Raw genomic sequence first — 23840 nt, forward strand, 5'->3', positions numbered from 1 at the left:
TCGTTATTATTTAATTTTTTAAATTAAATTAGTCCTTTTAAAAAAAAAAAACAAAAAAGAACAATAATGAATTAAAATAAAATTAAAATGTATAAAAATTAATTTTCATATCTTAACCTTTAAGTCCTAAAGAAAAAAAAAAGTTTTTTAAAAAAAAAAAATTTTTAATTATTTTAATTTATTTTATGCTCTTTACTTTTTTAAGTTATAAAAAAAAAAAAAAAAAACTTTTATAAAATTAAAAAAAAAAAATAATTCAAATATATAAAACTATATACTCATAAATTTTCTTTTTGTTTTTGTAAAAATAGGAATAACATAAATGAAAATTTTATTATTACACATAAGATGAGAAAAATTATTTAGAAAAACAAATATATTTTATAATTTTTTTTTTTTTTTTTTTTTTTTCTAAATATCTTATTTAATAAAATGAAAAAAAAAAAAAAAGAAAAAGAAAAAACATGTATAATAATATAAAAATTAGTATTTTGCTTTAAATATTAATTATAGATTACTTTTTTCGTAAGATATATATTATTTTTTTTTTTTTTTTTTTTACTTTAAAAATGATAAAAATAAATAAAGTACTCAATATTAATATTAATGATATTACTAATGATATTAATGTATTTGAGAAGCAAAATAAAGCAAATAATAATCTAGGGAGATTAGAAATAAAAAGAAATAAATGTTGTTTTCATAAAAGAACAATAACAAAATATGAAAATACATATACAATCTCTTTAGACAAATATATTTTTATATGTGTCCTTCAGGATAATAAGTGGAAACTGTTCAGATACAACTGTAATAAGTATTATTTATTAAAAAAAAACTATACAATAATAATATCAAAAAATATATATTTTTAAGATATTAATAATTTATATATATATATATATGTATGAAATTTAGAAATTAGAAAATTATAAAAGAAAAATAATTTTTTAATAATATTTTTTCACGATAAATTTAAATTAAATTATGCTTATTATATTTATTTTATTTTTTTTTCTAATATAGTTTCTCATAAAATTAATAAATGTATATGTATTAACAATTTGAATTTATTAATAATACAAAAGAACAATAAAATTGTTATCAAGGAATTTAAAAAAATAGACAAGAATAATCCCATAAATGATATAAAATTATTAAGAAGACATTCTTTTGTTATAAGTATTTATTTTTTCTATGTATACAATGATCATATCTATATTGTTGAAAAACTTGGAAAATTAATGGTTATATAAATATATTTTATTTATATATATTTTAAAAAATAATTTTTTTTTTTTTTTTTTTATCATATATAAAATGTAATAATATTTATTTATTTTTATTTGAGTATATATGATTAAATTGTTTTTTATATGCATAAGTAATTATATATATATAACTTAACAAAAAAATAATAATCTGTTAAAAATATGTATAATTTTATTTTTTTTTCATACATAATATTATATATTTATTATATATTTATTATATATTTATTATATATTTATTATAATTTTTTTTTTTTTTTTTTTTTTTTTTTTAAAGGAACTTAATATAAAAGAAGCACTTAATCCTTCTTCTTCATTTAAGGAAATAAAGGATTTTGATTTAAAAAAAAATGATGAAATTTATTTTAAAATTGAAAATAATATTATTTTAATTATAGCTTATTGTGATAATAAAAAAGAAGACATTAATATAATTATTTATAACTTAAAAAGTAGAAAAACTAAATATATAGAAATAAGCATGTCCTATTTTAATAAAAAAGAAGATGTTAAAAGAAATATTGAATATATCACTTTGAATAATAACTACATAGTTGTGTTATTTAATTCTAATGATTTTATAATTTTGAAAAAAAATAACGATACTAATAATTACGAGATTTATAAATACCTTGATAAATATAAATCAAGTCAATTGAAATATTTTAACAACAAAAGTCTAAAAGAAGTAGAATGTTATTCTTCAGAATACATAAAAAAAATAAATAAAATTTCTTCTATATACTTAAATGAAGATAATAATTTATTCCTAATTTATAGTGATATTTTTTTACCAGATTTATATATTAACAAAAATAAATTTAAATATTTTTCATTTGTTCAAAGTACAGGAAATATATTAAATTCTTATTGTAAAAAATTGACAAAAATTCTTTTTTCAAAGTTTCATAAAAAGGAAAAATTCAACAACAATTCACTTCTATATGATGTAAATGAACAATTAATTGAGAGGACTAACATTAATATGTGCACTCTAAATATTTTAGATGAACAAATTAGCACATTAGATATAAATTATAATGATGAGATATACTATTTATATAATAATACTATCAATATTTTAAAAGAAAGATTAACTGAAATAAATGATAAACAAAAAAATCAAGAAATACAGTTGGAAGAAGTTTTACATATTCCTGTTCGTTTAGACATATATGAAATAAATCAGAATAAAATCAAAATACTTAATAATGAAATGAATGATAATATCTCTGAAAAGGGATTCCTAAATATGGATTTTTTAAAAGATATAACAAAAAACAAAAAAATAATTGATGATGATAATATATGCAATAATATTTATTTATGTGAAATAGATAAACATTTTTTAATTTTAGAAAATCAATTAGATGATTTTAATTTAACCCTATATGAAGTAAATTTTTTAAATAAGATAGAATTATTAATATATCAATTTTTTAATAATTATTATGATTCTATTTTATTAGCGGAACGTAAACATTTTAGTTTAGTTCATCAATTTTTTGTTTATTCAATATATGATTATAGTGGAAGATACTTTGATTCTCCTTTAATTGATTATCAGGTATATTCATAAGTTGAAGTATTATTATATTTTTTAAATACATATATAATTTATAAAATTTTAATTTTTATATAATTTTGTTATTTTAAATATGTTAAATATGAAAAGGTTCATTTTTTAGCTTTATGTTTTAAAAAATTATTTATAATATTTCTTCATATTTTTTTATTTTTTTTAGTGTTTATTTAAAATTAAAAATATATTCCATTTTCTTGAAAGAGCAGTTAAATATGATCCATTTACATTCAGGAATGAAGACGATGAGCAAATAAATGAACTTTTGAATATAAAAAATAATTCTTATAATAAATATGAAAACATATTAACTAATTTAAATATAGATGAAGAGAATAGTAATTATCATAATTTATTTTATATACTTAATGAAAATTATACATCTTCTTCGAGATATGTGAATAATTATTACAGTGTAAAAAAAATTGATACTACACCTTTGTATAAAAATATTGATATAAATATACATTTATATAAATTAGAAAATGTTTTATATTCATCCTTAAAAAGAATAAATTATATATTAGAAGAGGAAAATCAATTAACAGATTTATTAAGTTCGGATGAAAGTGAAGATGACGAAGAAAATACTATAATTAAATTAACAAAAAATAAACTTAAAAAAAATATAGAGACAAAAAGAAATATAAAAAAAGAATATGAAAATGAAGATGATTCAAATGATGAAAAAGAGGATGATGAAAGCTGTATAAGGAAAATATGGGGATTATCAATTAATGAGGAAGAATTAGATGAATATGATTCTTCTTTAGATTCAACAGAAAAAAAAAAAAATGAAAAAGAGGAAACAAAATATAAGTGTTATGATTTTCATGATATAAATTTAAATAAAAGTTATGACTATTCAACAAATATAAAAGAAGATGAAATCTTAAAAAAAAAATTAATGAATTATAAAAAGGAAATAATGAATCAAATATATAAATATAAATTATATAGATATATAATGAAATTATTAGATAAAGAAAGAAGTAGTAGTAGTAGTAGTAGTCATTATTCAAAGTTTGATGAAGAATATAAGAAATTAAATGTAGTAAAATATAGTAATAAAAATAAATTTTCAGATATATTTAACATTTTTAAGAAAAATACAAATGATTCAACAAACATAAATGAAGGAAAAAGCGATAATAAAATATGTAGTAATAATAATAATAACAATGATAATAGTAAAGATTTAAATTCATCTAATGTTTACATTATTAATTGGACAAAATTTAAATATTATTATTCGCCATTTGATATATTAAAATACTTTTTAATTAATCAAAATTATTTTTTGATAAAAATATTTTATAAATACTTTAATACATTTATCAATTATAATTGGCAAAAGATTTATTATTATATTCCAATTAATACAAATATTGAAGATTTTTTCTTCTTATTACCTATTATTAAAAAAACAGAAAGTTATACGGATGTCGATGAATTCAATGATAACAATAAAAATACAATTTATAATAAGGAAATTCAATATTCTATTATAAAATCATCTAAGAATATTAATTATATATTAAAGAATGGATATTCAAATAATTTAGAAAGAAGCAGTAATGAAAAAGAAAAAGAGTATTCCTTATTTTCTTATAAAAATAGTGATATGTTATATATTGAAAATTATGATATAATGTGTAATGAATGTGTTTTTTTTGAGTTTTTTATAAATAGAAGTATTAATATAATAAAAAAAACACATTTAATTAAAAGTCGTCTTTTAGCGTTTGTTTATATTTGTCTGAAACATATAAATGATAATAATGTATATAAAATATATAAATATGATAGTGAATTAAAGAAATATACTTTTAATGAAAAATATTTTCTTGTATCCGATAACAATATTTTAAATAAAAATAAAAATTATTGTAATACATTCACAGAAGATTATGACGAAAAGAGAAAAAACTCGGAAGGAGAAAATATAGATATGAATGAAGAAAATAATGTAACCAAATTTAATTTCAATGATACTATGTTTATAAAAAATAATTTGTATGTTAATTTAAAAAAAGATAAAATCCCAAATAAAAATGTTATATTAATGTATAGCCTTTTTATTCTTATTAAAATGTATATTGTTTGTAAAGAGAATAATAAAAATGTAAAGTTTGATGAATTTTTAGAAATGGATATTTACGATAGATTATGTTTAATCTTAGATTTTGATATAAAATACTTATCTAATGATTACGATCAAGAAAATTATGTAAAAAATTTTTACGATAAGTTTGAAGATATTTTAAAAAATTATAAATATATCGATGAACATATAATAACAACAAATGAAAATTATATAATTTTTGATAAAGATTTAGTTAATTTAAATTATAAAAAAGCAAATAATTTTTTAGAATGTTTATATATAAACATTTTATATTCATCACAACAACTTTTTATAATATTTTGTTTAAAAACACTGAAAATATTACAATCAAAAAGCTTTTGTTATGGTTACCAAAAATCTAATAAAAGCATATCATCCTTATTAAGTGAAAACTTATATGGAGATAAGAAAAAAAAAAAAATTCAAAAAAAAGCAGCTGAATTGGATAAGGTTTTAATTTTTTTAAAAAATATTTACTTTATATATAAAAATAAAATTATTTTTAATCATGATTATGAATATTCCTTTTTCTTTTTAATAATTTTTTATAAACACATGAAAATAAATTTACTATATTTTATAACTATATTTAATGATTTTTATCTTCTTTTGCCTAAAAAAATTAAAATAGATAAAGAACAGTCATTATTAGATAGAATACATATGAAAAATTATTTGTGTTCTAATAAAAATATTTCAGATAGTAAGGAAGATACTAATTTATTTAATTTAATTGATATTTTTAAAACAAGTGATAATTATAGTAGTTCTGTAATTTTTGATGAATATTTGGATCATATTGTTATTTATTATTATGATGCCATTAAAAAGAAAAGTGTGGAGTTACAAAAAAATTTTGAACAAGAAGAAAAATTAGATTATTGTAAATTATTAGAAAGGTATTTAGATATGTTTGAAAAACATTTAAATGCATTAGAAATAGTGAAACATTTTAAAAAAGATTTTATTAATCAAGAAGATGAATTAAAAATAAATATTGATATAATTTTAAATTCAAAAAATAATTTAAAAAAAAGTATATTAAATATATACAAATTATTTAAAATAATTATATTAAACACTAAATATAAAGATAATAATTTTACGAAAAATTGTTTACAATTATATTACAATTTATTTTTATCCGTTGATTTATATTTGTTTTTTTTGATTATATTTTATATAATATTATTTTATTCTAATGATTTCGAATATTTATATTCCTTTATGAAATTTTATAAAGAATATAAACATTTAGATATAAAAGAATATAGTTATATAATAAATTATTTAATTATTAACAGAGTAAAAAGTATTACCATATATGATAAGTTTATAGAATTATATAATTTTTTAAGAAAAGTATATTCTTTAGAAAATATTTTTAATTTAAAAAAGAATGATGAAATATTAACAAATTTAAGAATATTATACTATATACAAAATTTCATAAATAAGAATAAGTATGTAATATTACCAGAAGACATGAATACACAGAAAAAAATTTCAGAATCAAATGAAGATATATATAAATCTTTTTCTAAACTAATTGCACAAACTTATGAAAAAAATAGTAAAAACAGAATAAAAAAAAATTATGTAAATGATAAATTTTCTATTTTTTACAATAATATTTTTTATGATAGTTACATAAAGGTGAAAATGGAAACAAATAAATTTAAAATATTTAAAAATATTGTTGAAAATAATCTAAATGTATGTTGTAACTATAGAAAAACTATCAATTTAATAAAATTACTAAATATAAATAATGAAGTTTTGTGTGATACTATTCTGTATATTATATATATATTACAAATAAAAAAAGAAACTAAAATGTTACAATTTTATTTAATTCTTTTTATAATTTTATTCCAAGATAAAAAATTAAACAAAAAATATAAATTATTTCTTGAAAATGTTATCATATATTATAGTAAATTTTCAGAACAATCAATTAATTATATATATAATTTTTCTATGTTTTTTTTTTCTCATTTATCTTTAAATTATTCTCTATATTTAAATACAATTTATAAATTATTTTTAAAAAAAAAACAATTTCTAACCAAAAGAATAAAAAAAAACTATGAAATATATCAACTTCATAATTTTACTTCTCTATATCATTTTTTAAGTAAACAATTAGATGAAACAAAAATAAAAGAAAACAAGTATTTTGATGATAAAATTGAAAAAGGCCTACATCAAAATAAAATATTTGATTTGTTTAATAAAAAAAATAATATTCAAAATAATAAAAAAAATCAATATTCTCAAAATATATTATCAAATACAACAGATAAAATAATAAAGGAAAACACAGATCATTTCATTCATAGTAATTGTAAAAATGAACAGGTCAGAACTTATTCTGATAATAAAGAAAATAATGTTATGAAAAATTTTGATGAAAATATAATGGAAGTTGAAAAAGATACCTTCAAAAAGCAAAAATTGGAAAATTATTTTGGTTTAATTAATCATAATGAAATAAAAGAAAATGACATGCATAGAAGTGAATTTAATTTAAATAATGAAATTAACAATAACCATATTGTGGATAATAAATACGAAAATAATAATAATAATAATGAAAAAGTAGAATATTTAAATGAAATTCAAGTAAGTAGAAACATATCGGCGGATTATGAAGAAATAAATTCTGAAAAATTTGAAGCAGAAATTGAAAGTGATGATAAAAACAATGAAAATAATTTTGGTTATATAAATGAAAATGATATTGATGAAGATGATTATGAAGAAAATTATTTTGATGAAAATATTTTGGTCGAATATGATATTAATGAAAATGATACTGAAGAGAGTAATACTGATGAAAATAATAATGAAACAACAACTTTTGATGATAGTTGTAGTAGTGAAAATTATAGTGATTTAAATAATTTTATTAAAAATGATATGAATTACGAAGAGAATAAACTAAATGATGAATATGAAATTGATATTAATGAAAATATAAACGAAAAAAATAAATTTGATGAAGGTTCTTCAGAGAATTTTTATTATTATAATGAAAAAAACAAATGTGTTAGAAATGAAGAGGAAATAGCATTAAATTGTGAAAAAAATAATGAAAGTTATGTTTATTATGGAAATAATAGAAACAAAAAAAATAAGATAAATTATAAAGAAAATTCAATAAATGATGAAGGAAAAAATTCTGAAAAAGGTTTTATCAATAATTTAAATAAAGAAAATTTTAATATATTTTACACATGTAAAGGGAATAATAAATTTTTAAATGATAAAAGAGAACATTATGATTTAATCTATTTCCATATAAAAAAAATTAATAACGAAATAAATAAATACAATGTTAGAAAATGGGATACAGATAATATTTTTAAAACAGTAAATAAAATTAAACATATGTTTAAAAAAAAAGAAGAATTTAAAGAAAAGGATAATTTATTTTTACATTCCTTTAATTTGAAAAATAATTTTAAAAAAGAATATACTAATAAAAAAAATTACATATATCACTCTTTAATTAATAATGACATTTACTTTGCATTTATATATATATTAAGTGTTGAAGATTATTCTTTTGTTTATACATTTATAAGAAATGTTATATTAAATAATTTTATTTTAATTAATAGAAAAATTGAAATAATTGATATCACTTTATTAAGTATATATAATTTTCACATAATGAGTAAGCAAAAATATAACATTAGCGAAAATAATAAAAATAAAAATACGTTTCTACAAAAAATTGTTTGCTTATTAATTATTATGAGATATTTATTATTTAGTCTGCATATAAAAAGAATTGATAAGGTAAATATAAAAAAATTGTTTTTTGAAGACAACTATAAAAAAAATATAGTAGAAAATTTAGATAAAAAATCATGTGATGAAATTTTAGAAATTCTAATAAAAACTGCTGATATTTCTAAAGTGAATTTACTAGAAATTAATTATGAACTGATAAAAAAGAAAAACTATTTAATTTATAATATAGGGGTATTTGAAGATAACAAAGACCTTTTAAGCAATTTTAATATATTCAAAAATAATGCATTCAATGAGGAAACAAAAAAAGAAAAGAGATTTCAATATCTGTTTGAAATAGAAACGGAAAAAGAAATTCTAAATCAATTTCAAAAAAATGAAAAAAATTCATTGTTTCATTATATATTAACAAATTTTAAATACTTAAATTTTAACATAAATTTTGTATATAAAATTTTATATTATATATATGAAACGTGTTTATATAATATATGTTCTTCAATATATTTTATAAAAGTATCTTTTTATAATTTTAATTTAGGAAATATTTTCTCTTCTGTGTCAAAAATAATTAAGAAGTTACCTCAATGTGAAATAATAAACAAACTAATTGAATTAAGATATGTTTTTATATATTTAAATGAAATGCAAATGACAAGATTAGAAAACCAGACAAGGGAAAAGGTTAAAGAAAATGAAAATAAAAATGACACAAATAATTATAAAAATGAAAGTTCTAGTAATAACAAAATAATGGATAAAGTAAGTAATACTCATAAAAATAATATATCGTTTGAATGTTGTTGTGAAATATCAAAAGATAATTTATTTGATACTATGCTTATAATATATAATACAAAAATATTAAATAATTTTAATTTTCAGACTAATCAAATAAAAAATATATATTCATCATCTGATGAAAAAGATATAGAATTTTTAAAAAATAGTAATATAGAAATTTATAAATTGTCAAAGAAAAATATATATGATTATTATATTTTTTTATTTAAAAAATTAAATATAAAACCGTATATTTATGATTTATGTTTTTTATTAAGGAATTTAAATATATTTTTTCATTCTTTTTTTTATTTGAGTGAGAAAAATTATGATAATGTAAACGAATTATTTGATCCATCTGAAGATGATTATTTAAAATTTTTATTGTTAATATTATTAAAGAAAAATTTCTCATTATTTGAAAAAATAAAAAATATTGAAAACAATGTTTATAGATATTTTTATTCAAATAAAAAATATCATGACATATTTATGAAGTTTTTTATGTTTCATATTTTATTAAAATTAAAAAACGAAAATAATGATTCATTAAAAATATTTAATATTTTAAATACTCAATTTATTGATATTAAGTATAATATAGAATTAGATTTTAATAAATTGGTTATTATTGGCAAAAAAAAAATGAATAAATTTTTAAATTTTTATAAGTTTATGGATAAATTTAATATTTATTACTCAGAAGAATTCTTAAAGTTAATTATAGATAATATATATAGAATAGACATCTTATTTGTTCTACTTTTGTATAAAAAAAATAAAAAAATAATAGAATACATTATTTATAAAATATTGATTGTACTTTTTTTTACACAGTTTTCTAAATATCAAAATATTTCAGTAAATACTTTTTTTCATTTTGTTTTTTCAAATATTAGAAAATCACATTTAGAAAGATACCCATTTCTTGATAAAATATTTAATGAGGAGAATTATTTACTTAAAGAAAATAACAACTATATAGATAATTACGATAAAAATTGTAATATAAACATTAAGAGAAATTTAAGTATCATGAAAAGTGAACCTGATACATATAATGATATCGATAAACAGTTTACCATTAATAAAGATGTTCATATAGATAAAAATATGATTACTGATGATGATATTGATATTAATAAAACAAATAAAAATGAAATAATTAATATTGAAGAACATAGTGATATAAATATTAATAAAAATTTTAGCCTTGAAAATACTAACATTGTTGATATAAATAAAAATATGAACATTGATGAAATTAATAGTATTCATATTTCTAATGATATCTACAATGACAAAGATGCTATTATAAAACACAACAGTATTGATGAACAATTTAATGCTTTTGAAGGAGAAAAAAGTGGAAATGAAAAAAAAGAAAATTTTTTTGAAATAAATGAAGAAAATTGTAAGTTAATTATTAATTTTTGCCAAAATTATTTGAGTCAAGAAAAAATTATAAGAAATATAATAAAAAATGAATTAAATAGTTTAGTATTTTTAAAGTTTTCATATAATGTTAAAGTTTTAAGCATGTATGAAAAATCAAAACATATATATAATTACCTACATAATTTAAAAAAATGTAATATTTTTTTTTCTATTAAAATATTAGTTAAAATGTTTTTAAAAACCAAGATGAAACAGAGAAATTATAATATTTATCATTTTTTTATAATAATCCATATTATTTATTATATAAAAAAAAATTTATTTGTAAGAAAAAAAGATGGCAAAATAGATAAAGAATACATGGATTTTTACTTCAAAAATGATGCCGAAATTAATGAAGAATTTTATAGAAATAAAAATATTAATAACGATAGTGAAATAAATCACTTCAATGATGATACATATAATTTAGATAACACAATTACTAATAAATTATACATAATAAAGAGTTTAATAATATTACTACTTATTAAATTAACAAATATATTTTTACCTTCCATAAATAAAATATACTTTAATAAAACTAAAGATTATATATTTATTGATTGTAATGATGAAATTAAATTAAACTATAATATAAGTGATTTTATATTTTTAATTTTGAATTTTATTAATATGATTTATGCAAAAGGATACGAATTTATCTATATAAGTTTATTATTTTTAATGGAATATTGTATTGAATTAATCTGTGATAATAATGATATAAAGCATATAAATATATCTAATATATTAGTTATTAATAAAACAGAAAACTTAATAAATGAATACAAAAAAAATTATGATTTACTTGATGATAAAAATAATATATTAAATTTTATAACAAAAGAAAATTATGATAAAATAAAAAGCATGTTAAGTTCAATATATTTAAAAATACTTAAAAATTGTGATAATTCTATTCTGTTAGCTTGTAAAATTATGATTGGTAATAGATTAAACCTAGAAGATGAAATGGATTTATTTAAAGTCATAAAAAATGATTTTCTTTTTTTTTTTACATATAATAGTTCTATATTAAAATCAAATAAGCAAAATATATTGTTACAAAACAACTTAAAAAAATTAGTTAAAGAAAAAAATGATTTTTTCCATACAAAAATTTCTACTTTTATTAAAATACTTTTAATAATAATGACATATAATATAAATTCTTTTAAAGATTCAGAATACTATCAAACAATTAAGCAAATTATTAATGACAATCAGTGGTTTTCCATATTCAGTGGGTATTTTGTTAATGAAACGAATGAATTAAGTTTTCTTTGCAAAAATAAAAAGAAAGATAATGACTGTTCTTCTGATAGTAGTTGTTCTATTGAATTAAGTGAAACCTTAAAATTTGATTCTCTTAATATTACTAAGAATAAAAGTGAAACAAGTAAAAGAGACAAAAATTCTGATGAAGAAAATTATAAAAATGTTCATAAGGAAAATTTTAATGATCAATTTAAATCGTTATATTTATTAAGTTCTAATGAAACCAAAAGTCCTAATGAAATTTTTAATAAAAGCAGAAATAATAATATCTTTTCTCCATGTCAAAATGAAATAGAAAAATTTGAAAAATTATATGATGAAAATGATAATAGTGAAAATAAAGAAAGAAAGATTGAATTCAATAAAAGATTTAATGATAATTTATTTAAAAGTAATAATGAAAACTTTTATATAAATGAAGAGTTATCGGAAAAAAAATCAAGTGTGTTTAAAGAAAATGATAACGAAGTAAGTAATGAGGAAGACGAATTTTTTAAATATAACATTTCTAAAACACAAAATGATATTTTGAATGAATATGGTGAAGGATTTTTATCATTTTATATAAACAAATTAAATAATAATGAAAATTGTGATAAGTATTTTAATACAATTTATAAAAAATCTAAAATGATTAATTTAATGGAGTACTGCAAATATATATTAAAGTATTGGAGAATTGAAATGGAAAATGATAAAAAAAGTGAGGGAATTCAAATTTTAATATTTTTTGCAAATTATTTTAATTTTTTTCAGAATTTTATAAAATATAAAATTATTTTAAAATTATATATTAATAATAATTTACATGAAGCTGATGAAATTTTAGGTAATAAGAGTATGTGGAATTGGTATAGAAATGATACGAAAATAAAAAGTAACATTGAAAATTATTTAACAAAAGATATTTCTTTTAATAATTTTTTTGATAATATAGGAAGTGATAAATTTTTGAAAAATTTAAGTAAATTTCGTCATAAAAATAATTTTGAAGTAAAAAATTTCTATTTAACAAATTTCCGAAACAATAAATATAACAAAAAGTATCTTAGAAGTCTTTATATGCAATATTATACTTTCACTAAATTTATAAAAAAAAATAATGGAGAGGATATTGCAGAATTTAACATTAATAATAACAAAAAAGAAAATGACTATTTTAATAATATGAATGACTTGCATAAAGAACAAAATAATTCAAATGAACAAGGTTATGATTGCAATGTATTTCCTTTATTTTTCTTAAGTTTTTTAGAAATTTACAAAAATACCATTGATGTTTATGATTTTTATTATCAATCTATCATTTTTAAATTGATAAATAATCATGAATTAAATATAAATAAAATACAATTACTTTATCAAGATTTGCAAAAATATTTTCAAAACAAATTAAGTAACTATGATTTATATTTGATGCTTTTTTATTATCAGTACTTTTCTTTTCAATCAATTTATAATTCTAATACAAATATTAATTTTTTGAATAAAAGCGAACAAAAATTAATATTATACATATGGATAAAATATACAAAGTCACTTTTAAAAGAATATAGATGCTAAAAAAATAAAATAAATTTATAATTTATAATTTATAATTTTTAATTTTTTTCGTCATACATACTTTTACTATGTTTTATTATGCTGAATTTTAATCTTTTTTTTTTTTTTTTTTTTAAGTCTAATAGTAGTTTATCTATTTAATTTATTAAATAAAAAAAAAAAGAAAATATATAATAATATATTTTATAAAGAATGTTTAATAAAAATTAAAAACAAAAAAAAATTTTAAAATGAATTAAAAGAGATCTTTTTTAAATATAGAAGTATATATATTAAAACATAATTTATGCAATTCAGTCAGTATAGAAATAGTATATATATATATATATATACAATACAAAATTATTACCGAAAAAAAAGTAAAAAAAAGAATAAAATAAAATCATTTTTTAAATTTCAAAATTATAATTTAAAAATTTTTTTTTTTTTTTTAATAAAGAAAATTATATATAAAAAGTTAATGAAATTTTAAAATAGGTCCAAGTAATGGTTTAGTTGACATAATTAAAAAGAATATATGATTATGGAATAGATATTTATATGTTTCATAGTTTTTTGTTAAAATTAAGTTTGAAATTTCATCGTATAATTTTAAGTAGTAATTTTTAAAGCAATTTTTTATATCAACACTATTTATAATATATTTAATAGTTGGTCTTCCATGAGGGCAATTCCATGGATTTTTTAATACACTTAACTTTTTTTTTATCTTTATCATTTCAGAAATATTTAATGTATTTCCAACCATTATTGCATTTCTGCAAGCTCTATTAAAAAAAAAAAAAAAAAAAAAAAAAATTAAAATCAGAAAATATTTTTATTATATAAAAATATCTATTTTTTTTACTTTGATGCTAAAATTCTCCAAACTTTTTGTGGTCTTGGAAAGTTGTAATTAAACCAAGTGTCTACTTTTTGATTTGAATGATTTTTGTTTTCTTTAAAAATTTCAAAACTTTTTTTATCGAATGTTAATGGATGCTCTGTTAGATGGTGTAAAAGAGACATAAAATCTACAATTTCTAGTATTTTCCCATTAAATACTGGTAATGATAATAAGTATACTTTTACTTCCATTAATATTTCTTCTTCTTCATTTATATTATTTAATTTTCTTTTTTTTTGTATCGGTTCTTCTACTATTTCTACTTCAAAACCATTTTCTAAAAAAATTTGAAAATATTTTTGAATAAGATGTATTTGTGCTGGACTTAATTGTAAATTAATTTTGCTTATTAATTTTTGAGATTTCATAGTGAAAGTTTTATTATATTTTTCAAAATTAGATTTTTCATCAGCTGCATGTTGATCTATTATAAACAAAGCATAATCATTCTTATTATTACAATTATTATTACTACAATTATTATTACTACAATTATTATTATTATCAGAAGAATTATTTTTTTCTTCTTGATTTTTAAAATACAGTAGATTAATCTTAGAAATAACAAAACCTCTGTTGAACTGACCACATATTTTCAATTTATCAAACAAATTAGATTTAAAATATAAATCTTTCTGGTTTTCATCAATATTACTAAAGTCAATATCCTCATTATCATAATTACTATTCTTAGTAGTACTGATGCTCTCTTTTATATTTAAACTATTATTAAATAAATTTTCATAATCATTCTCTTGATCATTGTCAGTAAGACATAAATAATTATTTAATTTACTTTCATCCTTCATTTTATGAAATACATTATTTTTGATCTTTTCGCTATTTGTTAAATTTATTACATGTATTTGATCATAATCATAACCACTTTTCAATTTTTCTCTATTGATATACATATTGATATCTATAGGAATACTTTTAATACAACTACCTCTTATATTTTCTTTTAAATCATCAATAGAATAATCAATACTATCATAATTTAAATTATCTTGCTCCACCTCTTTAGTTTTCATTTTATGTTCATAAACTGGTGAATTGTTTAACTTATTTTGAATATTTTTAGTAGTATATTCATTCAGAATTCCATTATCACCATTTTTCAATTTACATTTATATATATTCTCATCTTCATCACTTTTTAACTTGTATTCACACACATTATCATTTTCATTATTTCCTAATTTGTATTCATACACAGTATTATATTTATCATTTTCTAATTTGTATTCATATATATTTTCATCTTGATCATTTTCTAATTTGTATTCATATACAGTATTATTTTTATCATTTTCTAATTTATATTCATAGATATTATTTTCATCATTTTTTAATTTATATTCATACATATTATTTTCATCATTTTCTAATTTGTATTCATACACGTTCTCTTTTTCACTTTTTTTTGATTTATTTTCATTCATATTTTCATTTGTATCATTTTCTAATTTGTATTCATATACAGTATTATTTTTATCATTTTCTAATTTATTTTCATAAGTATCTAAATTATTATGAATGTTTTCTGTTTCACATTCATACATTTTTTTATTTTCGTTATTTTTAATTTTAAATTCATATATATCTGAATTATCTGCAATATTTTTCATTTCATATTCATAGTATTCTTGTTTTTCTTGTTTTTCTTGTTTTACCATATCATATTCTAATATATATTCTGATGAGTTTATATTATTATTTATTTGTATATCAGGAATTTTATTCTCATTATATATTTTTTTGTCATTTATGTTTATATTTTTGATTTCAGTATAATCAGAATTATATGAATGTGTAATATTTCCTTTGTCTTTTGTACTTATGGAATCATAATAATAATCTTCTTTTTCATATGTAGAATAGATATCATTTTTTAATATTCGTTGTTGTTTTTTCTCTTTTTCTTCAAAAGTAGGATAATTATATTCATTGGTTTTATTTTCATATATATTATGATTTACATTCTCTTGGTTCATATTTTTATCTTCAGAGCTTATTTCATTTTTATAAAAGTTATATGAATTTTCAAAATTTGAATTATTATTATTATTATTGTTACTATTCTTTTGAAATTCCATATTTGTTAAATAATTTTTTTCATTTGGGATTTGATTATTATAATATATTTCTGTATTATTTTTGTCTTCTATTTTTAAGATATTTTCTTCGTTGTAGTTACTCTTGTTATTATCATTGTTATAATAATCATTAGTGTTATCCATTTCCTTTTTAATATATATATTATTATTACATTTTTTATTATATGAATCATCACTACTGATACTTTTTTGATTTAAATTATGACAATCTTTTTCATAATCATTTTCCATTTTGAGATTATTACTTTTTGATAATATATTGTTAGCTTTCAAAAAGTAATCACCAATTTGTGTGTCAATTAGATTATTTGTTTTAGGTGTTAGTAATTTCACAAGATAACTTTTAATTTGTTCACACATTTCATTTTCAAATATAAAAAAAACTTCTCTTTTATCTGGAGTTACATTGATATCTATGTTTTTAGTATCTGACAAAATATTAATTACAATGATTGGATATAATCTACTATTAAATTCTCTATAAATAGTATTAATAATTTTATTAACATTTTTTAATATATGTATAGGTCTACTGTTCATATAATAAAATTGTAAATCTTTATCACGTCTTCCACAATTATTATCACTTATGAATCCATTTATTTTCCAACAGTCAGAATCAATATTAAATTCAATTAAATTTCCAATATTTTTTCTCCCAAAAATTGAATAGAAACTTTTTATTATGTTATCACTTTGATTCGTCATTAATAAATTTATATTTTTCGTCATTCCTTTAGATGAAACAATATTAGTAATAGAAAATTTTATACGATGATATATAATAGCATACTGTTGCATTAAAAGTAATAATTGAGATAACTGTGTTTTTATATTTTTTATAAAATCCTTTTTTCTTATAGGTATATTTTTAAAAATGTTTTCACAACTAACAGTTGTTCCTCTTAATCTTGCAATTGGCTCTTCATGAACCAATCTTCCAAGTTTATCAAATTTTAACAAATAACCATGCTCACTTTCATCATTTTTAGTAGTAATATTTAGATCACTTAACATGCATAAGGAATTTAACGCTTCACCTCTAAAACCTAAAGTATTTAAAGAGTTTTGAATATCATTAAATTCACTTATTTTAGATGTAGCATGTCTAGCACAGACATTTTCAAAATTCATTTTTTTTATTCCTTTTCCATTATCATTTACTTCTATTAATTTTATTCCATTTTCAACTAATTTTATTTTTATTTCATTTGCATTTGCATCAATAGAATTTTCAACTAACTCTTTTACAACACTACTTAATGTAAATATTACTTGACTACTACATATCGTATGGATAGACTCTTCACCAATATTTTTTATATGCATCTATTTTTACAAATACACACACAAAAAAAAAAAAAATTTGAAAAATAAAAAAATTAAAAAAAATAAAAAAATTTTATATTACAATAGGAGAGATACTCTAAAAATTATCTTTCTAATAAATCACTTAATGTTTTCATTTTTTAATTTGAGTCATTTATTATTTCATCATAACATTTAAAAAAAAAAAAAATATATATATATATTCAAAAAGAATTAAAATGTATTAAAAATATAAAAGAATATATGTTTTTGAAATAATTAATACGAAGTAGGTGTAATAATAAATATTTTTTAAGAGTTATGAATTCATGTTAAAATTTTTAAATTACATCTAAATTCTCAAATTATCTTATTAAAACACCTTAATAATTCGTAAAATTATTTTATATAAAAACAATTTATTCAAAAATAATATTAGAATTTAATAAAAAAAAAAAATATAATTTTTATATCACTTCCTATTAGTGAATTCAAGTTTTTTTTCTATAAATATACAATAATTTTATATTGTTTAAAAAATGTAAAAAAAAAAAAGTTTCTATGAATACACATATGTGCATTCATTTATTAATTTTGCTCTTCATATACTTCATTAAAATAAACGAAAAAAGAATAATTTACCTCATAAATTAAATTTTATATTTCAAAATATTTTATTAAAAAAAAAATTAAAAAGGATTAAATAATATCATAAAATACTTGATTTGTAAATTGCCCTTCATACTATGTTTTTATTTTTTATTAAATATTTAAGATATGTATTTAATAAATAAAAAAATATGTATACTTTAAAAATTTTAAGAAAGTTTAAAAAAATAACAAAATCTTTATAAAATAAATATAATTGATATTTTAAAAAATTGAAATGTTATAATTAAGACATAACTTGGATTTATTTTATTTCATACCAGAAAAAAAAAAAAAAAAAAAAAAGGTAAAAAGTGCATTTGGTAAAAAATAAAAAAACAAAATAAAAAAGATATTAAATGAAATTACAATTTTAAAAAAAATACAAAAAATATTGTCTATTTAAATTAATAAAATATTAAATATATATGTAGTATACAATTAAGAGTGTATATATATATATATATTTTTTTTTTTTTAATTTAATCGTTTAATAAAAAAGTAATAGAGCATAACAAAAAAGAAAAAAATAGTATTGAGAAAAATTAAGAATGATGACAAAATAAAAACAAAAATATAAAAAAATAAAAATGGGTATTTATATATATAATAATAAATGAAATTAACATATATTAATATAACCACATATGCTCTATATATTTGAATTGGTGGATGTATATATATATGAACTTTACTGAAATCTGTTACATATTCATAATTATTTACCAAAAGTATTTCTTTAGTTTTATTATTATTAACATTAAAAAAATAAAATGGTGTGTTAAAAAGTAAATGTAATTTTTTTATAAATTCATAATTTTCATTATTAATATATAACTTTTCTTTTCTTAAAATAATATTATTACTGTTATTAAAAATTTCAGTTACCACCTGAAAGGAATCTAATTTATCGTTATAATCATTATTTATATAAGTAAAATTCAGAAAAATATCAATTTTATAACCTTTTTTAATTTTAAGAATATTTTTTTTTTTTTTAAAAAAAGGTAAAAAAAATTTATAAAAAAATTGTTCATTATAATATGAATCATTACTTGGATTATTTTGAAAATCTATATATCCTGTTAATATATTATTTTGTAAATTTTCGTTTTCTATTTTATTATCAAAAACATATAATTTCTCATTATTTAAATAACTTATATTTTTATTTAAAAGAGGAAAATTACTATTTTCAAGAAAGTTTTTAGGGCAACAACAAATATGATTATTTTTTATATTGTCTAAAATTTCATTTTTAATTGAATTTAAATGTTTCACATAAAATTCTTCTCTTTCGTTCATGCTATGAAATTCTGACTTGTTCATAAAATATATCTTATTATTCTTTTTGTTTTTTAAATAATCTTCAATTGGGTTTTTAACTAAAGAAAAATCAATTGGATATATGTATTTGTTTTGTGGTATTACGTAATAATATAAAAATAAATATAGAAATATAGAAAAAATAAATAATGCTATATTAATTAATATATAAATTATTAAGAAATATAAGAGGCGCTTAATTTTTAAATTGGGTATAGAATTTATACAAAAATTTTTTATTTGAATATATTGTCTGTTCATACAATTAATTATATTTATTATAGATTCTGATATTAAATCAAAAAAAGTTTTATGAGAAGGGTTTTTTTTTTTCTTTTTTTCTTTTTTAGTTTCAAATAAGATTTTATTCTTTTTTTTAATATGCAAATATTTTTTTTTTAATTTACAAAATAATTTTAAATTTTTTGAATAATTTTCATTTTCTATAGTATTATTTTTTAATTCATAATTCCTATTTCTTTCTTTTTTTCTTCTTCTATTAATGAAACTATTTTGTTTATCTTTATCAGTAACCCAACTTTTAACAATCCCATTTTCTGTTTCACTCTTAAGATTAAAATTATTATTATTATTATTCATGTTATAAATTAATTTACTTTAATCATTATATTTAACTTTCTTTTAAATATTATATTTATATATATATATATAATTAAAATTTTTTCTCCTTTTTTATTGATATAAAAAAAGGTTATATATATGGGAGAAAAATGAAAAGAAAAAAAAAAAATTTTGAATAATCAAATATATTCTCTTTAATAACATTACAGAAAAAAGAAAAAGAAGTTTTTAAATAAATTTAAATTTTTTAAAATATGTTTTATTTTAAACATATATATAAACACAAATAGACAAATGAAAAAAAAAAAAAAATGATAATATTTCAAAATAAAAAAAAATTAAGGTAATAAAAATATGTGTAAGGAAAATTTAAAAAATGAAAAAGAAATAAATTAAATACTTCGTCTGTATTTTTTTAATATATACTTTATTTTGTTTTTAATTTTTCATTTTTTCTTTTTTTTTTTTTTTTTTTTTTTTTATTTAATCAATATTGCAAAAATAAACGCCTAATTATTATAAATATATAAGTAAAGAAACAACGGAATTTAGAAATAAAAAAACAGAAGAACAACAAAAATGAATATGATAAAAAAGTTTAATTTGTAAATAAATATATATATATATATATATTTTTTAGTTAATTTACTTAAAAATAATAGAGTTCTCAGAAAAAATTTAGTAATTTTTTAACAATATTAATAAAAAAAAAAATAAAATAAGTAAAAAAATAAAACTATATAAATAAATATATTTATTAGAACATATTCTATAAAATATATTACTTCACTTTAAAATTTGAACTTTTCATTTAACAAATATTTTACTTATATTTTGAACAAGCATAACCATGTTAAAAAAAGAAAAAAGAAAAAAAAAGATATACGTATAATTAAAATAAAAATTTATATATATATATATATAAATATTTAAATAAACTATTATAATAAAAGTTTTGTTTATATCTTAATATATAAATTTCAATAAAATCAGTAAATAAAATTATCATTTAAAACTTTATAATAATATGTTGAATAAATGTAATATTTTTTCATAAATATTTAATGTTATGAAATGAAGAAATATTCTCATTTTATTTTTACAAATATAAATTATTTCTTTTTTTTTTTTAAGGTATTAACCTTTTAGGATCTCTTGGAAACAATGAAGTTTTTCTAATATTATTTAATCCTAGAAAAAGCATGAGAACTCTTTCTAAACCTATACCACAACCTGAATGAGGATAGGAGGAATATGAAAAAGAATCTATATAAAAATTTAGTTTTTGAGAATCCAAATTTAATGATTTTATATTATTTAATAATAAATTCACATCATTAATTCTTTGAGCTCCAGATAAAACTTCTTCACCTCTCATAAAAAAATCATAAGAATTAGAAATTTTCGGGTTCTTCTCATCATACATAGTATAAAATGGACGTAATGAAGAAGGAAAATTGATAATTATGTAATAATGAGTATTATGAGAATCTTTAATAATTTTTCCTAATTCCTTTTCCATATCAGTAGTTAAATCATAATTTAGAATATCTTCTTCTTTTAAATCTAATTTGTTGTGTTTTATTAATAATCTTATTGCTTCTTCATATGTAAATATTGGTGTCACATCTAGCCATTTAAAATCCTCAGAAGGGTATTGATTCTTTATTGTTTTAATAAACATATCATTTTTTCCTAAAGTAGTTAGTTCTTTAAATATATGTTTAAACAAAGAATCATAAAAATATACATTTTCCATATAGTCATATTTATATGTCATTTCTATATCTAAAGATATATACTCACATAAATGTCTATATGTGTTACTATTTTCAGCTCTAAAAACTGGACCTATTTCAAATACTCGATCAAATCCCGAGTTAATACACATTTGCTTATATAATTGAGGAGATTGAGCCAAATAACCATTTTGATTAAAATAATTGATTTGAAATGCATTTGCTCCTCCTTCACTACTTTCCCCTAATAATTTTGGTGTGTGTATTTCTATAAAATTATTTTGGATAAGAAAATTTCTAAATATTTGACAAATTTGTGATTGAAGATAAAAAATACTGAAATTTGCATAAGTACGTAAATCAATACATCTATTATTAAGTCTATTATCTTGATTAACTTTTATTGTTGATTCTTCAGATGTTTCTTTCATATTAGCATCTTTTAATAAGAATGGTAATTCTTTAACTGTTTTACTTATACAGAAAATTTTATTTATATGTATTTCATATTTAATATTGGTACTATCAATTGGTATTTCTGGCTTAATTAACTTTCCATATATATCAACTATTGATTCTAAAGATAAGTTGTTAACCCACTTTATCATGTTCTTATCATTGTTATTATTGTTAATATCTAAAATACATTGAAGTGAATAAATTTTATGTCTTAAAATTATAAAAGATAAAGAACCTTTTCCTCTAATATCATGTATTCTACCTCTTATCCATATATTATTTTTTAAAATGTCTTCTAATTCATTTCTTTTTTTTTCTTTATCTTCCTTTGAAATAGGAGTAGTATTATTATCTTCCCTTTTAAATTCCTCTGTGCATTCATTTAATAATAAATTATATAGTGTCTCTAAATTATATAATTTAATATCGTTCAATTTCATATTTATTACATTAAGGTAGCCATAATTATCTTTATTTATATCTTCACATACATAATCTAGTATTTTTGCTGTTTCATTTTTTAAATTTTCTCTTTCTGCTTTCTTAGCTAATTTTTTTTCTTTTTCAGCCAACTTTTTTGCTTTTTTTTCTTTTTTCTTATCATTTATATCTACATTATTAACATTTGATATATCATCCATTTTTTTCATAAAAAAATAGAACTGTTTTTGATAATTTATAAAAAAAAAATCTTTTATTTTATATTTTTTAGATATATTTTTTAAATTATGTATTTTATTCAATATAAAAAAATAATTTTGCATGCTATAATTTATCTTTTACATTTACAAAGAAAAAAAAAAATGTATATAATATTTAAAATAAAAAAAAAAAAAAAAGAGAGAATTATCCTTTATTTATCACTTGTTTAAATATAAAGGTAGTAATTAATTTTTATTTTTCCTTTTAATAATGATAAGAATATACTATATTTTATATTTTTTAATTAATAATGAACAAAAAAA

At 16.9% G+C, this 23840-nt stretch overlaps 4 protein-coding genes across 4 annotated transcripts; 1 reads left to right on the plus strand and 3 right to left on the minus strand.

Moving 5' to 3' along the window:
- Positions 1-569: 569 nt before the first annotated feature.
- On the plus strand, positions 570-13807 carry PGAL8A_00098500 (conserved Plasmodium protein, unknown function; the record flags this gene model as incomplete). The annotated part of the gene is made up of 4 exons (XM_028672477.1): positions 570-810; positions 1027-1247; positions 1549-2838; positions 3017-13807. 4 exons carry the CDS (start codon positions 570-572, stop codon positions 13805-13807), a joined length of 12543 nt encoding a protein of 4180 aa, XP_028526101.1.
- A 457-nt stretch (positions 13808-14264) lies between these two features.
- PMS1 (DNA mismatch repair protein PMS1, putative) lies at positions 14265-18142 on the minus strand (the record flags this gene model as incomplete). Its single annotated transcript, XM_028672488.1, has 2 exons — positions 14265-14574; positions 14655-18142. 2 exons carry the CDS (start codon positions 18140-18142, stop codon positions 14265-14267), a joined length of 3798 nt encoding a protein of 1265 aa, XP_028526102.1.
- Positions 18143-19246: 1104 nt separating this feature from the next.
- PGAL8A_00098700 (conserved Plasmodium protein, unknown function) lies at positions 19247-20695 on the minus strand (the record flags this gene model as incomplete). Its single annotated transcript, XM_028672499.1, has 1 exon — positions 19247-20695. The coding sequence occupies one exon, from the start codon at positions 20693-20695 to the stop codon at positions 19247-19249; it is 1449 nt and encodes a 482-aa protein (XP_028526103.1).
- A 1111-nt stretch (positions 20696-21806) lies between these two features.
- PGAL8A_00098800 (aspartate--tRNA ligase, putative) lies at positions 21807-23639 on the minus strand (the record flags this gene model as incomplete). The annotated part of the gene is made up of 1 exon (XM_028672510.1): positions 21807-23639. The coding sequence occupies one exon, from the start codon at positions 23637-23639 to the stop codon at positions 21807-21809; it is 1833 nt and encodes a 610-aa protein (XP_028526104.1).
- Positions 23640-23840: the final 201 nt, after the last annotated feature.

This window comes from Plasmodium gallinaceum, assembly GCF_900005855.1.
Source record: "Plasmodium gallinaceum strain 8A genome assembly, contig: PGAL8A_v1_62, whole genome shotgun sequence".
In the NCBI taxonomy this organism is placed as follows: domain Eukaryota; phylum Apicomplexa; class Aconoidasida; order Haemosporida; family Plasmodiidae; genus Plasmodium; species Plasmodium gallinaceum.